The 16,411-nt window shown below is 50.0% G+C and overlaps 1 protein-coding gene across 1 annotated transcript in view; it reads right to left on the bottom strand.

Moving 5' to 3' along the window:
- The window catches only part of lamb2l (laminin, beta 2-like), a 334,455-nt gene that overhangs the window by 143,060 nt on the left and 174,984 nt on the right, over positions 1 to 16,411 (bottom strand). The window contains exons 12-14 of the mRNA XM_072473107.1: positions 15,109 to 15,221; positions 12,880 to 12,959; positions 10,122 to 10,275 (exon numbers count right to left, since the gene is read on the bottom strand). Of these exons, the coding sequence (XP_072329208.1) occupies positions 10,122 to 10,275; positions 12,880 to 12,959; positions 15,109 to 15,221 (347 nt within the window). The remainder of the gene's footprint in view (positions 1 to 10,121; positions 10,276 to 12,879; positions 12,960 to 15,108; positions 15,222 to 16,411) is intronic.

Genomic DNA, 16,411 nt, shown 5'->3' with positions numbered 1-16,411 from the left:
GGGGAATGTGCGGCTAGATTCTCTGATTTTGGGGCTATGTCCGTGGCGTTTTACGTGGGAAAAATTGGTGAGGCCCCAGCACCGATCATCCGACCGGTAAGGGGCGAGCAGCCATGCCACGTAAAGCGCACGGCCTTCCCGATATTAACGCCTGGAGAATTGTCGGGTCCGTGGCCGCGCGTGTGAACACGACGACCTGCAGCGGTCGCACCGTACAACACGGCACTGGCTGTGCACGGACCCGACCTGGCAGATAGTGTCCCCTTAAACACCCCCTCGCCACCCCCGGGCCACCCCCCACCAGTTCTCCCAGCCCCGGCCAGCAGCACAGCTACCCCCCCCCCCGCCGACTGTGTCGGCGTTGGACACAGTCCGCAGCAGCCACGCCGGGTTCCTGATCGCTGAGACCGTGAATCAACCGCGGGGCGGGGAACTCGGCCCATTGGGGGCGGAGCATCGGGGGAGAACATTAAGGTAACGTCCTGAGGCCGTCCCAACGGCGGGCAGCGTACTCCCCGATGATGCCGTTTTGGAGGGGGCGGGGCATCCGATTTGAGCTTTAAAAAGATTCTGCACCCAATCGGCGATGATGAAATCGCCGTCGGGGAACAGAGAGTCCCGTGGTGTGTGGGGAGAGTGAATTCAGTCAGATCAAACTATCAATGTCCTGATGCCGGGTGAGATGCAAACGGCATGTTTGAGGTTTATGGAGTACGGCACGGACCTGTGCCGTGTTCACACGGTGATATATTTGCACACTATTCATACGGTGATATATTTGCACACTATTCATATGGTGATATATTTGCACACTATTCATACGGGTGATATATTTGCACACTATTCATACGGTGATATATTTGCACACTATTAATACGGTGATATATTTGCACACTATTCATACGGTGATATATTTGCACACTATTCATACGGTGATATATTTGCACACTATTCATACGGTGATATATTTGCACACTATTCATACGGTGATATATTTGCACACTATTCATACGGTGATATATTTGCACACTATTCATACGGTGATATATTTGCACACTATTCATACGGTGATATATTTGCACACTATTCATACGGTGATATATTTGCACACTATTCATACGGGTGATATATTTGCACACTATTCATACGGTGATATATTTGCACACTATTAATACGGTGATATATTTGCACACTATTCATACGGTGATATATTTGCACACTATTCATACGGTGATATATTTGCACACTATTCATACGGGTGATATATTTGCACGCTATTCATACGGTGATATATTTGCACGCTATTCATACGGTGATATATTTGCACACTATTCATACGGGTGATATATTTGCACACTATTCATACGGGTGATATATTTGCACACTATTCATACGGTGATATATTTGCACACTATTCATACGGTGATATATTTGCACACTATTCATACGGTGATATATTTGCACACTATTCATACGGGTGATATATTTGCACACTATTCATACGGTGATATATTTGCACACTATTAATACGGTGATATATTTGCACACTATTCATACGGGTGATATATTTGCACACTATTCATACGGTGATATATTTGCACACTATTCATATGGGTGATATATTTGCACGCTATTCATACGGTGATATATTTGCACGCTATTCATACGGGTGATATATTTGCACACTATTCATACGGGTGATATATTTGCACGCTATTCATACGGGTGATATATTTGCACACTATTCATTGGGGTGATATATTTGCACACTATTCATACGGGTGATATGTTTGCACACTATTCATACGGGTGATATATTTGCACGCTATTCATACGGGTGATATATTTGCACACTATTCATACGGGTGATATATTTGCACACTATTCATACGGGTGATATATTTGCACGCTATTCATATGGGTGATATATTTGCACGCTATTCATACGGGTGATATATTTAGACACTATTCATACGGGTGATATATTTGCACACTATTCATACAGTGATATATTTGCACACTATTGATACGGGTGATATATTTGCACACTATTCATACAGTGATATATTTGCACACTATTCATACGGGTGATATATTTAGACACTATTCATACGGGTGATATATTTGCACACTATTCAGACGGGTGATATATTTGCACACTATTCATACGGGTGATATATTTGCGCACTATTCATACAGGTGATATATTTGCACACTATTCATACGGGTGATATATTTGCACACTATTATTACGGGTGATATATTTGCACACTATTCATACGGGTGATATATTTGCACACTATTCATACGGGTGATATATTTGCCCACTATTCATACGGGTGATATATTTAGACACTATTCATACGGGTGATATATTTGCACACTATGAATTCTGATTCGTGTAAAATTTTCTAAATTATGCCCCATCTTTAAGATAAAGTTGGTGCAGGAGAATCTCTGGCCACACAGTTGCGATTGTTTGGAGCTAGCTTGCAGCAGTGGGCTTTGTGTCATTGTGTGGGGTCAGTGGCTGTCCTTGGTGAACTCTACAGCACAGGGGCGCAGAGCAGGACAATGGGCAGCTTGCATCGCGCCTCAGGACCGACAGCGTGAGTCAGGGGGAGTGGAGTGGAATCGGGGAAAGGGGAGAGAGTGTACGTGGCGCACAGTGTTTTGGTTACGACATTGGGAACAGATACCGTTGACAAAGTTCCAGCCAGTGTACACACCCAACCAGGTCCATGTGTACACAGATACATACACATATGTACACAGATACATGTGCACACACACACATACACAGATACATGCACACACACATACACAGATACATGTACACACATGTACACAGATACATGCACACACATGTACACAGATACATGCACACACACATGTACACAGATACATGCATACACATACACAGATACTTGCACACACACATACAGATACATGCACACACACATACACAGATACATGCACACAAACATACACAGATACATGCACACACACATGTACACAGATACATGCATACACATGTACACAGATACGTGCACACACACATGTACAGATTCATGCACACACACATGTACACAGATACATGCATACACGTGCACACATATACGTGCACACACACATGTACACAGATACATGCACACACACATGTACAGATACATGCACACACACATGTACACAGATACATGCACACACACATGTACACAGATACATGCACACACACATACACAGATACATGCACACACATGTACACAGATACATGCACACACACATACACAGATACATGCACACACACGTACACAGATACATGCACACACATGTACACAGATACATGCACACATATGTACACAGATACATGAACACACACACATGTGCACACCTACCTGCACATGTCCACAGACACACACACATGTACACAGACACACACACACATGTACACAGACAGGCACATGTACACAGACACATGAATACACATGTACAGAAACACATGCAAACAAATGTACACAGGCAAATGCATGTACACAGTCACATACACACACATGTACATTCACAGCCTGACTGGCAAATTATCCCAATGGCTGTTATCAGGCGAATCACAAAGATCACCAAACAGGCCATTCAGCCCAACAAGCCCCGTGCTCCCACAGTGACATGAGACTTCCCCAATGATGCGCTGCCTCTTGAACAACTCCAGAGATTTATCCTCCTCTCCCGTCCCCCAGGGGCATCACTTTGTCTCCTCTCCCGTCCCCCAGGGGCATCACTTTGCTCCTCTCCCGTCCCCCAGGGGCATCACTTTGTCTCCTCTCCCGTCCCCCAGGGGCACCACTTTGTCTCCTCACATCAGTCTCGATTATCTATTCTCCATTTTAACCAATGAGACTTTGTCCTGCAGTCTGATTTAAATTCTCTGGTCCATTTACCTTGGTCTCCATCTTATTCACAGCTTGTTCGCTTATAATTACATCAGGACTTCCGGTTGCGGCTATGCGGAGCCAAGTCGCACGTTCGGCAGCTCCCGCTAGAAACGGACTTTTGGGCTCTTTTTAGGGCCCCCAACGGTACTTTTTCAACGATTCCCAGTGTGGGAAGGGGACAGCAATATTCCCCCGGCACTGTATGGATTGGACCAGGAGTGGAGCGGTGGAAAAAGTGGAATTGGAACAGAGAAAGGTGCGAGGGAGGAAGACCAAGATGGCGGCGGGTGGGGACCAGGCAGAGTGGGCGCAGTGGTCACAGGAGCAGCAGGAGTTTCTCCAGTGCTGCTTCACGGAGCTGAAGGCAGAGCTGCTGGAGCCGATGAAGGCTTCGATCGACAAGCTGCTTGAGACTCAGACGGCCCAAAGGGCGGCGATCCAGGAGGTCCGGCAAAAGGTCTCGGAGAATGAGGACGAGATCTTGGGCCTGGCGGTGAAGGTGGAGGCGCACGAGGCGCTCCATAAGAAATGGCAGGCGAAGTTGGAGGACATGGAGAACCGGTCGAGAAGAAAGAATCTGCGGATTCTGGGTCTCCCGGAGGGGCCGGAAGGATCGGATGTCGGAACCTACGTGGTCACCATGTTGAACACGCTGATGGGCGCGGGGGCCTTCCAGGGGCCGTGGAGCTGGAGAGGGCCCATCGAGTGCTGGCGAGGAGGCCCAAGCCCAGTGAGCTGCAGCTGGTGTGATTCCACCGTCTCGTGGACAGAGAATGTGTCTCAAGGTGGGCCAAGAAAGAGCGGAGCAGCAGGTGGGAGAACGCAGAGGTCCGGATTTATCAGGACTGGAGCGCGGAGGTGGCTACGAAGAGGGCCGGGTGCAATCGGGCGAAGGCGGTGCTGCATCGGAGAGGGGTGAAGTTCGGCATGTTGCAGCCGGCGCGACTGTGGGTCACCTACAGGGACCGTCACCATTACTTCGAGATGCCGGAGGAGGCGTGGACCTTTATTCAGGCTGAAAAGCTGGACTTGGATTGAGGGCTGGGGGCGAGGGGATGCTGAGGGGGGATGGTTGGGACTGTTGTGTCGTGTTTTGGGGGGATTGTGCGGTTGGTTGGGCAATGTTTCTTCTCTGTCTGTCGGGTGGGTTCGTAGGGGGGTGGGGTAGGTAAAGGTCTGTGGGCATCGGTGGCTGGAAATGGAGATGGGGCCCCGCGGCGGGGAGGCCCGAGCCGGGGGAATTGGGACTGGGCCTGGAAAGGGAGCTGCGCCAGAGGAGGCAGGGTCAGGTGGGTGGAAAGCTTTCTCCTGGCTGAGAGTGGAAGGGGGTGGGGTCGGGGGGGTGAGGGGAGAGCCCGTTGACGGACAGGAGGGGGGAGGGGAGACTCCCACACTGGGGGGGTCGATGGAGCGGCGGGGTGGCCGGGGTCAGCAGGAGTCAGCTGACTCATGGGAGTGCAATGGGGGGAGAAATGCTGCTGGGGGGAGACCTAGCTGGGGGGGGGGGGGGGGGGGGGGGGGGGGAGAACCGGGTTGCTGCTGGAATGGCCAAGGGGGAGCTGGAGTCTGTAGAGGAGGTCGGGGTGGGGGTCTGCCGCTGGGGGGAACGGGAAGTGCGGAGGGCGCGGGCACGTGGGTGGCCGAGAAAGGGTTATGGCTAATCGGCGGGGGGGGGGGGGGGGGGGGGGGCGGGCAGCCCCCTGATCCGGCTGATAACCTGGAATGTAAGAGGCCTGAACGGACCCGTGTGTTCGCGCACCTGAAGGGGCTGAAGGCAGATGTGTTCATGCTCCAGGAAACGCATCTGCGGGTGTCAATCAGGTCAGGGTAAGAAAGGGGTGGGTAGGGCAGGTGTTCCATTCGGGGTTGGATGCAAAAAATCGAGGGGGGGGGGGTGGTGGGGGCGCAATTTTGGTGGGGAAGAGAGTGTCGTTTGAGGCGTTGAGCATCGTAGCAGACAATGGCGGTAGGTATGTGATGGTGAGTGGCAAGCTGCAGGGGGTGCGGGTGGTCTTGGTAAATGTATACGCCCCGAATTGGGACGATGCGGGGTTCATGCAGATTTGGAGACAGGGGGCCTGATAATGGGGCGGGGGGGGATTTCAACACGGTGCTGGACCCGGCACTGGATCGCTCTAGGTCTGGGACGGGCAGGAGGCCGGTGGCAGCCAAGGTGCTGAGGGGGTTCATGGACCAGATGGGAGGAGTGCATCCGTGGAGGTTTGTCAGGCCGGGGGGGGCAGGGAATTCTCATTCTTCTCCCATGTTCATTAGGCCTACTCTCGGATTGCCTTATTTGTAATGAGCAGGGTGCTGATTCTGAGGGTGGAGGACACGGAGTATTCGGCGATAGCCATCTCTGACCATGCCCGCATTGGGTGGACCTCGAGCTGGGGGAGGAGAGGGACCAGTGCCCGCTGTGGTGCTTGGAGGTGGGGTTGCTGGCAGACGAGGACGTGAGCGGGCGGGTCCAGGGGTGTATAGAAAGGTACCTGGAGGCCAATGATAATGGGGAGGTGCAGGTAGGGGTGGTCTGGGAGGCGCTGAAGGCGGTGATCAGGGGTGAGTTGATCTCCATTAGGGCCCACAGAGAGGGGAAGGAGAGGAGAGCGAGGGAGAGGCCAGTGGGGGAGATGGTAAGGGTGGATAGGAGGTATTCAGAGGCCCCCGAGGAGGGACTACTCAAGGAGCGACAAAGCCTCCAGGCCGAGTTCAACCTGTTGACCACCAGGAAGGCGGAGGTGCAGTGGAGGAAGGCGCAAGGGGCGGTGTCCGAGTACGGAGAGAGGGCTAGCCGGATGCTGGCACACCAGCTTCGGAAGCGGGAGGCAGCGAGGGAGATCGGGGGAGTTAGGGATGGAGGGGGGGAGCACGGTGCGAAGTGCGGTGGGTATTAATGGGGTCTTCAGGAACTTTTACGAGGGACTGTATTGGTCTGAGCCCCCTTCGGAGGAGGGGGGGGGAATGCATCGCTTTCTGGACCGGCTGAGGTTCCTGAGGGTAGAGGAGGGGCAGGTGGTGGGGCTGGGGGCACCGGTTGGGTTGGAGGAACTGGTCAAGGGACTGGGGAGTATGCAGGCAGGGAAGGCACCGGGGCCAGATGGGTTCCCGGTGGAATTCTATAGGAAGTACGTGGACCTGTTGGGCCCGTTGCTGGTAAGGACTTTCAACGAGGCAAGGGAGGGGGGATCCTGCCCCCAACGATGTCTCGGGCGCTGATTTCTCTAATTCTGAAGCAGGACAAGGACCCTGTACAGTGCGGATCGTATAGGCCGATTTGACTCCTGAATGTGGATGCGAAACTGCTAGCAAAGGTATTGGCCATGAGGATTGAGGACTGTGTTCTGGGGGTCATACACCAGGATCAGACGGGTTTTGTGAAAGGGAGGCAGTTGAATACCAACATACGTAGGCCCCTGAATGTAATTATGATGCCGGCGGTGGAGGGGGAGGCGGAAACGGTGGCGGTTATGGACGCAGAGAAGGCCTTTGATAGGGTGGAATGGGGGTACCTGTGGGAGGTGTTGAGGAGGTTTGGGTTCGGGGAGGGGTTCGTCAGCTGGGTGAGGTTGCTGTGCGAGGCCCCAGTGGCGAGTGTGGCCACGAACAGGAGGAGGTCGGAATATTTCCGGCTATGCCGAGAGACGTGGCAGGGTGTCCTCTATCCCCCCTGCTCTTTGCATTGGCGATTGAACCCCTGGCCATGGCTTTGTGGGAGTCTAGGAACTGGAGGGAGTTGGTGCGGGGGGAAGGGGGGTGGGGGGGGGGGGGGGAGAGAGGAACACCGGGTATCGTTGTATGCAGACGATCAGCTATTGTATGTGAAATAAAAAATGAAATGAAATGAAATGAAAAATGTGGAGGACCCGGTGGGGGGAATGCCGGAGGTGATGCGGATCCTTAGGGAGTTTGGGGATTTTTCCGGGTTCCGGGTTCAGGGCAGCATGGTAGCATTGTGGATAGCACAATTGCTTCACAACTCCAGGGTCCCAGGTTCGATTCCGGCTTGGGTCACTGTCTGTGCGGAGTCTGCACATCCTCCCCGTGTGTGCGTGGGTTTCCTCCGGGTGCTCCGGTTTCCTCCCACAGTCCAAAGATGTGCAGGTTAGGTGGATTGGCCATGATAAATTGCCCTTAGTGTCCAAAATTGCCCTTAGTGTTGGGTGGGTTTACTGGGTTATGGGGATAGGGTGGAGGTGCGGACCTTGTGTAGAGTGCTCTTTCCAAGAGCCGGTGCAGACTCGATGGGCCGAATGGCCTCCTTCTGCACTGTAAATTCTATGAAATAAGCTCAACATGGGGAAGAGCGAGCTGTTCACGGTGCACCCGGGAGACCAGGAAAGGGGGATTGGTGAGCTTCCGCTAAAAAGGGCGGAGAGGAGTTTCAGGTACCTGGGGGTTCAGGTGGCTAGGAGCGGGGGTGCCCTGCATAAGCTTAACTTAACGAGGCTGGTGGAGCAAATGGAGGAGGAGTTCAAAAGGTGGGATATGCTTCCTCTCTCCCTGGCGGGTAGGGTGCAGTCGGTTAAAATGACGGTGCTCCCGAGGTTTTTGTTTTTGTTTCAGTGCCTCCCCATCCTGATCCCTAAGGCCTTTTTTAAGCGGGTTAACAGGAGTGTTATGGGGTTCGTATGGGCGAAGAAGACCCTGAGGGTGAGAAGGGTGTTCTTGGAGCGGAGCAGGGACGGGGGGGTTAGCGTTGCCAAACTTATGTGGGTACTATTGGGCTGCCAACGTGGCGATGATACGTAAATGGGTAATGGAGGGGGAGGGGACGGTGTGGAAGAGGCTGGAGATGGCATCCTGTGTGGGCACGAGCCTGGAGGCGCTGGTGACGGCACCGCTGCCGCTTCCTCCTACGAGGTACACCAATAGCCCGGTGGTAGCGGCGACCCTCAAAATCTGGGGGCAACGGAAACGCTACAGGGAGAAGGTGGGGGCTTCGGTGTGGTCCCCGATACGGGAGAACCATCGTTTTTTCCCGGGAAAAATGGATGGGGGGTTCCTGAGTTGGCGCAGGGCAGGTATTAGGAGGATGGGGGACTTGTTCATAGACGGGAAGTTTGGGTGCCTTGGGGAACTGGAGGAGAAATTCGGGCTTCCCCCTGGAAATTCTTTCAGATATATGCAGGTAAGGGTGTTCGTTAGGCGACAGGTGGTGGAGTTTCCGCTGCTGCCGGCGCGCAGGGTCCAGGACAGGGTGCTTTCAGGGGGGTGGGTTGGAGAGGGTAGGATCTCGGCAACTTATCAGGTGATGCAGAAGGAGGCGGCGGCCTCGGCGGAGGAGTTAAAAGGTAAGTGGGTGGATGCCCTGGGAAGGGTAAACTCTTCCTCCTCTTGCGCGAGGCTCAGCCTGATACAATTTAAGGTGCTGCACAGGGCGCACATGACCGGGGCAAGTTCGTGTCTAGTAGGGGATGCACTATTGTTTACTGTTTAACGTTTATTTGTTTATTTATGCACTTTTGTTCTTGTTGTTTTATTATTTGTGTAGGGGGGGGGGTTCTATTTTTCTGTTGTGATAATCTGTGAAAAATTTTGAATAAAATTTATTTAAAAAAAATATATATATGATTACATCCTTCCATCAATGGGCGTTCTGCAGCACCACCCCTGGTAGGAAGGGGTAATAGCGGTGTGACAAGTTTACATAGGTATTTTCCATTCCAGATGCAGACACAGGAAATTATAACGATAATGTAAAAATAAACTCTGAACATATGACTTAAAATAGTTACAGGGACTTAAAAAATATACCGTTGAATAAATGAACTTTGCTTTCTATCTTATCCACCTTCAAATCATTGCCTAATACAGTGGCGTCAATCGACACTCTGATAAAACTGCCATCCATGCACACCTTCCATTGCCAATTTTATATACACCTACTCACCGATAACACGGTCCGAGCAATAACTGAATGGCTTATCCTGGATCAGTGTGGCACAGCCTGGCATAGTGTGGCGAGCCCGGCACAGTCTGGCATAGTTTGGCGAGCCTGGCACAGTCTGGCATAGTGTGGCGAGCCCGGCACAGTCTGGCATAGTGTGGCGAGCCTGGCACAGTCTGGCATAGTGTGGCGAGCCTGGCACAGTCTGGCATAGTGTGGCGAGCCCGGCACAGTTTGGCATAGTGTGGCGAGCCTGGCACACTCTGGTACAATATGTACAACGTGGCGTGTGCTTGACTTACTGGGAGATGGTCGGTTGGTGATCGAGGTTGAGCCGTCTCAGCCTCATACGTGTAGAAATCTAGAGGCATGCAGAAGAATCCCGGCTCTACGTCCTGGCATTGCCGGCTGATGATGTTGGGCCGACAGTCACACTGCCCATTCCCCGTGGAGCACCTGACAGGAACAGGACAGACATTATCGGCAAACCAATGGACGTACTTCAGGGCTTGAACACAAAGTTACAATGAGTTTAGAAAACAGAAACTGGTCTACAGGCAAGGTTAAAAAAGGTAAATTCGCCACAGTCCCAGGTGACCAGAGGCTGCTTTCCCCTGTGAGGGGGGGAGCTGACTGGTGGTGATTTTACCTGAAGATCACCTCACCTCAGGTGAGGACAACGTTGAGAAGGAGAGTGAATAGGAGAGCGGCAATGAAGTGGCAAATGGAATACAACGTGGAAAAGTGTGAGGTGATGCACTTTGGAAGGAGGAATTTAGACATAGACTATTTTCTAAATGGGGAAAGGTTTAGGAAATCAGAAGCACAAAGGGACTTGGGAGTCCTTGTTCACGATTCGCTTAAGGTTAACGTGCCGGTTCAGTCGGCAGTTAGGAAGGAAAATGCAATGTTAGCATTCATGTCAAGAGGGCTAGAATACAAGACCAGGGATGTATTTCTGAGGCAGTATATGGCTCTGGTCAGACCCCCTTTGGAGTATTGTGAGCAGTTTTGGGCCCCGTATCTAAGGAAGGATGTGCTGGCCTTGGAAAGGGTCCAGAGGAGGTTCACAAGAATGATCCCTGGAATGAAGAACTTGGCGTTTGAGGAACGGTAGAGGACTCTGGGTCTGTACTCGTTGGAGTTTAGAAGGATGAGGGAGGATCTTATTGAAACTTACAGGATACTGCGAGGCTTGGATAGAGTGGACTTGGAGAGGATGTTTCCACTTGTAGGAAAAACTAGAACCAGAGGACACAATCTCAGACTAAAGGGACGATCCTTTAAAACAGAGATGAGGAGGCATTTCTTCAGCCAGAGGGTGGTGAATCTGTGGAACTCTTTGCCTCAGAAGGCTGTGGAGGCCAAATCACGGAGTGTCTTTAAGACAGAGAGAGATAGGTTCTTGATTAATAAGGGGATCCGGGGTTATGGGGAGAAGGCAGGAGAATGGGGATGAGAAAATATCAGCCGTGATTGAATGGCGGAGCAGACTCGATGGGCCGAGTGGCCTAATTCTGCTCCTATGTTTTATTGCCCCAGCCGGTATGGGAATTGAACTCAGGCTGCTGGCCTCGCTCTGCATCCCGAACCAACTGCCTAGCCAAGCGAGCTAAACTGATCCCTCTGGTCTACACAAGCCTGTTCCTCTCCCTACTTCATTTAACCTGATCACTGAAACCCATTCATTGCTCCTTCATGTGTTTATCTAGTTTCTCCTTCAATGTCTCGATACTCGTCACCTCAACCACTCCCTGTGGGAGCACATTCCAAATTCTCACCGCTCTCTGGGTAAAGAACTTCACCCCCGAATTTCCAGTTTGATTTATTTGGGACCGTTTTTTATCACTTCCCCACAAATGGCAACATCTCTGCTACCCTGTCAAAGACCTTCCGAATTTTTTAAGATCTCTATCGAATCCTCAGCCTTCTCTCCTCCAGAGAAAAGACATCCTCCCTGTTCATCTGCCTTGAGTACTGACCCTCTGACAGTGCAGCACTCCCTCAGTACTGACCCTCTGACAGTGTGGCACTCCCTCAGTACTGACCCTCTGACAGTGCGGCACTCCCTCAGTACTGACCCTCTGACAGTGTGGCACTCCCTCAGTACTGACCCTCTGACAGTGCAGCAATCCCTCAGTACTGACCCTCTGACAGTGCAGCACACCCTCAGTACTGAGCCTCTGACAGTGCAGCACTCCCTCAATACTGACCCTCTGACAGTGCTGCACTCCCTCAGTACTGACCCTCTGACAATGTGGCACTCCCTCAGTACTGACCCTCTGACAGTGCAGCACTCCCTCAGTACTGACCCTCTGACAGTGCAGCACTCCCTCAGTACTGACCCTCTGACAGTGAAACACTCCCTCAGTACTGACCCTCTGACAGTGTGGCACTCCCTCAGTACTGACCCTCTGACAGTGCAGCACTCCCTCAGTACTGAGCCTCTGACAGTGCAGCACTCCCTCAGTACTGACCCTCTGACAGTGCAGCACTCCCTCAGTACTGACCCTCTGACAGTGAAACACTCCCTCAGTACTGACTGTTGCGTTGGGCGCTCTGGATCTGTGGAACACATACAGGCCACCAACATTTAAAATAGTGCAACACGATTTTATTAAGTCAGAAACTGTTTAACATACTTTCAATGTGGGTTAGCACGATATTAGATTGAAATAAAGACCTATGCCTGTCCGAACCAGTCGATGCACTCAGCACATGGTGAAGATCTGTGTTGCAGGCTGTGGGCTCTGTCCTACTAGGAGGCTGCATCCCGAATCAGCGGGAACTCTGATGCCCCCTGGCTTTATAGTGCGTGTGCTCTAACTGGTGATTGGCTGCGGTGTTGTGTGTGTTGATTGGTCCCACTGTGTGTCCATCAGTGTGTGCGTATCTGCACCTTGATATACTGGTGTATATTATGACACTGACTCTGTGATCGAGCAGTGCGCCTTTTGAACAGTTAGATGGAGACTGTTTAAAATGGAAACACTAAAAGAAACAAAGCACATTTTGATTTACCCGTCCCCATGATTATGCAAATTCTTGTCAGAGCAATACCTGTTACTGTACGAGCCTCCGAAGTCACAGTCACACTGTCTGCAGCCTGCCATATCATTGCTGAGTCCCCAATATTCTTCCTAAAGAAAAGAGAGAAGAACAGAAAATAATATTCAGGCAAAGAGAGATAGAAGCAGTTTCACCCTTGTCAAAGTGTACCCACTCTCCACACTCACTCATTCCCAAATACACGCAAATAGCAAGACTACTTATTGCCAGTTTCTCGTTATACCCGCTCCGTATACAGCCCCATGAGAGATCCTGTGGGGCAGGGTGGAGTCCCTGCCGCTCAGCCAGAAGCTCTGGGTTCAAGTCCCACCCAGGACTTGACGGCCAAGGAAAGTATGTTCATAACTCGGCCAAAGAAGCTCAGGATTAACCTGAAAAATCTTTCCAAATACACCAATGGCTGGCGGTGAGGTCGGGTGAGACTCCTGGTCAGCCAGACTGGTAACCCTCAATCTATAAACCCCTGGAATCGGACTGCTGACCTGTTCCCAGGATTATCAGCTACGGAAACAGGTGAAAGTGTTCCCTTGAGCACCACTAGGTGTGGGAAGGGAGTTGGAATTGGAAATACAGCCCCGTGTACACTCTCCCTGATCACTGACTCCAGTCACATACTTAATCACTTGGATGAATACATACTGCCGAATCCTTAATGGGAACAGACCAAGTTGCAGAAGTCCACCCATTCTCAAAAACTACAATTGCTAACCCTGGTCAGCTGATCACCAAGGCATGCCTTTACAGACATTCATGAACAGTCGCACCCAACAAAGGTTTTGAAATGGTGCCTCTCGCTCTAACCTGCAATCCCACTCTGAACCAGGAATTTATGGAAGTTGATTTTGAAAGAATTAATTGTCTTGGACATTGTGGGTGCTTATTCAGTCAGTCGAACCTTTGGAAACAGACAAAGCCCTGTCCTAAAATCCTCCCTCCCCAGTTTGATTCTGCGCTATCATGTCCTTTTGTTGAGGTTTAGTCTGTGACAGCCTCAGAGATTTAACCTGTAAAATTCCCTCCAATCTCCTCTTTACAAATCCATTCTCAGAAATAATACGAAATGTACAGAAACAGGCCACTCGTCCCTACTAATCTCTGCTGCTGTTTGTACTAAACAGGACCCTCCTCCCATTCCAACTGCATCATCTGAGCTTTGCAACATCAGCTCTCTTTCGCCTTTTCTCTCAGCCAGTTTCCTTTTGAAAGTATTTATTCGATTTCTCTCAACTGGTTTATGTGGCAGTTAGTTTCACATTCTCACCACTCTCTGAAAAAGACATTTCTCCTTATTTCCTGATTGGATGTATTCGAAATGTATATTTCTAACCTGTTTTCGACAGCTCTTCCACAAGTAACAACACGTATGAGCCACTGTCTTGACTTTGTGGCCTCTATTTCTCCACTCACCCTCTATGGCGGCACCTAATGCTTTTCATACCAAGGTATGCCTCCCACTCACCCCCAGGAATCCTCATGCATCCCATGCCAAGTTAAGGACTTTCCCTACCCATTCACCACTGGATAAGAGCAATGAGCCCTATAGTGATAGCAAGATGTGTAAAAAGAAAACTTTAAGAAAACGATCATTCATTGATAATGTCCCATTTGCTTAAACAAAACTCTTACTATAGCTCAATAAAAGTGTCAATTAAGCAACCCATTTAAAGTATCAATAGCAGAAACAGTAAGCCCTTGAAACCTCTTTTTGTTGTTTGCAAAAACATTGTGAAATTGATAGCAGGGATCAGGGAGCCAGAGCTGTCAATCAAGCAATGTTTCCCCTGAGGCTCAGGTGTTTAAAAAGTCTAATGGGTTTCTGGGAGAGCCCAGAAATTATTTTGAAGCAGAGAAGAGGAGTTCTCTGCCGACCGGCCAATATTTATCCCTCAATCAACAGCACTGAAACAGGTTAGCTGGTCATTATCACATTGCTATTTGGAAACTTGCTGTGTGCAAATTGGTTGTTGCTTTTTAACATTACAAAATACTTCTTTGAGTGTAAAGTGCTTGGGGATGGCCTGAGAAAATGAAGGGCTCTAAATATGTGGATATTTCTTTTTTTTAATATAAATTTCTATCTTTCCACTCTGCAATTTTAAAATACTAACCTGATTCACTCTTTATCATTGACTCTGGATTGGTTGAGTATAAATCCAATACAGAGTGTCTCTTACGCAGGACCCTGTCTAGTTCACTATCCTGTTCTGCCCCAGTGCTTACCAGACATAGGTCACAGTAGCGTCCTGTCACATGCCTCTTGCAAAAGCAGTCGCCACTGATCTGGTCACATGGCGCTTCACTCATTATAATCCCTCGGGGATCACACCTGCAGGCTGGGATAAACAGAGCACTTCTTACAATAATAATGTCGTTCACATTTATAGAATAATCATTACATTGAAAAGACCAATGGAATGGAAGATTTTAATTTATTTCAAGTTCTACAGAGACTTGGTCAGACTCCATCTGGAGCAACTGTGTGTGACATTATACAAATGTACAGCATGTGAAGCGTTAATGTTATGTTAAGCCTAGCCACTGGAGGGAGATAAGGGACAGTACTATATATTGCACTGGCGCTTGCATTTCTGGGAGAGAGTGGATTTGAGCTGAAGAAGACAAGATTAGAAGTGTATTGCAGAGCTAGTTAAGATATTATAGTCATAATTAGTAGATAACGATAGTGTTAGTGTAGTTTAATTCTTATATATATATGTGTTTACTATTGGGAATAAATGTCAAACTCTAATTTAGTACAGTAAGAAGTTTTACAACACCAGGTTAAAGTCCAACAGGTTTGTTTTGAATCACTAGCTTTCGGAGCGCTGCTCCTTCCTCAGGTGAATGAAGAGGTAGGTTCCAGAAACATATATATAGACAAATTCAAAGATGCCAAACAATGCTTGGAATGCGAGCATTAGCAGGTGATTAAATCTTTACAGATCCAGAGATGGGGTAACCCCAGGTTAAAGAGGTGTGAATTGTGTCAAGCCAGGACAGTTGGTAGGATTTCGCAGGCCAGATGGTGGGGGATGAATGTAATGTGACATGAATCCCAGGTCCCGGTTGAGGCCGTACTCAGGTTATAGTCAAGTTCCGCACACATGAGTGCATCTCACATCGAATTTAGTCGTGTAAATAGAATTAGTTTAGTTGTTAAAAGGAGCTTCAAGTGTCTTTGTGATCACTGTGCCTTCCATCCTGGAAAGCTCTCACAAAGATCACCCCTGTGTTCAGTTCTGGGTTCCACACCTCAGGAAAGTGATATGAGGCGGGATTCCCCGTCAGTGGGATGGTCAGCTTCGCCGGCAGCGCACTCACATCCGCGGGTTTCCCGACGGCGTGGGGGTGCCCATGATGGGAAACTCCATTGGGCGGCTGCCGGGACGGAGAATCCGAAAACGGGAGAATCCCGCCCATTGGCTTTGGATAGTGGGGAAGGTGGAACACAGATTCACCAGAATGATGCCAGGGCAAAGAGTGTTAAATTATGAGGTCAGATTCATGCCGCCCCCCCCGGCGA

The sequence above is a fragment of the Scyliorhinus torazame genome, chromosome 13 (assembly GCF_047496885.1).
Source record: "Scyliorhinus torazame isolate Kashiwa2021f chromosome 13, sScyTor2.1, whole genome shotgun sequence".
Taxonomy (NCBI): Eukaryota; Metazoa; Chordata; class Chondrichthyes; order Carcharhiniformes; family Scyliorhinidae; genus Scyliorhinus; species Scyliorhinus torazame.
This window is presented reverse-complemented; position numbering and strand designations above follow the sequence as displayed.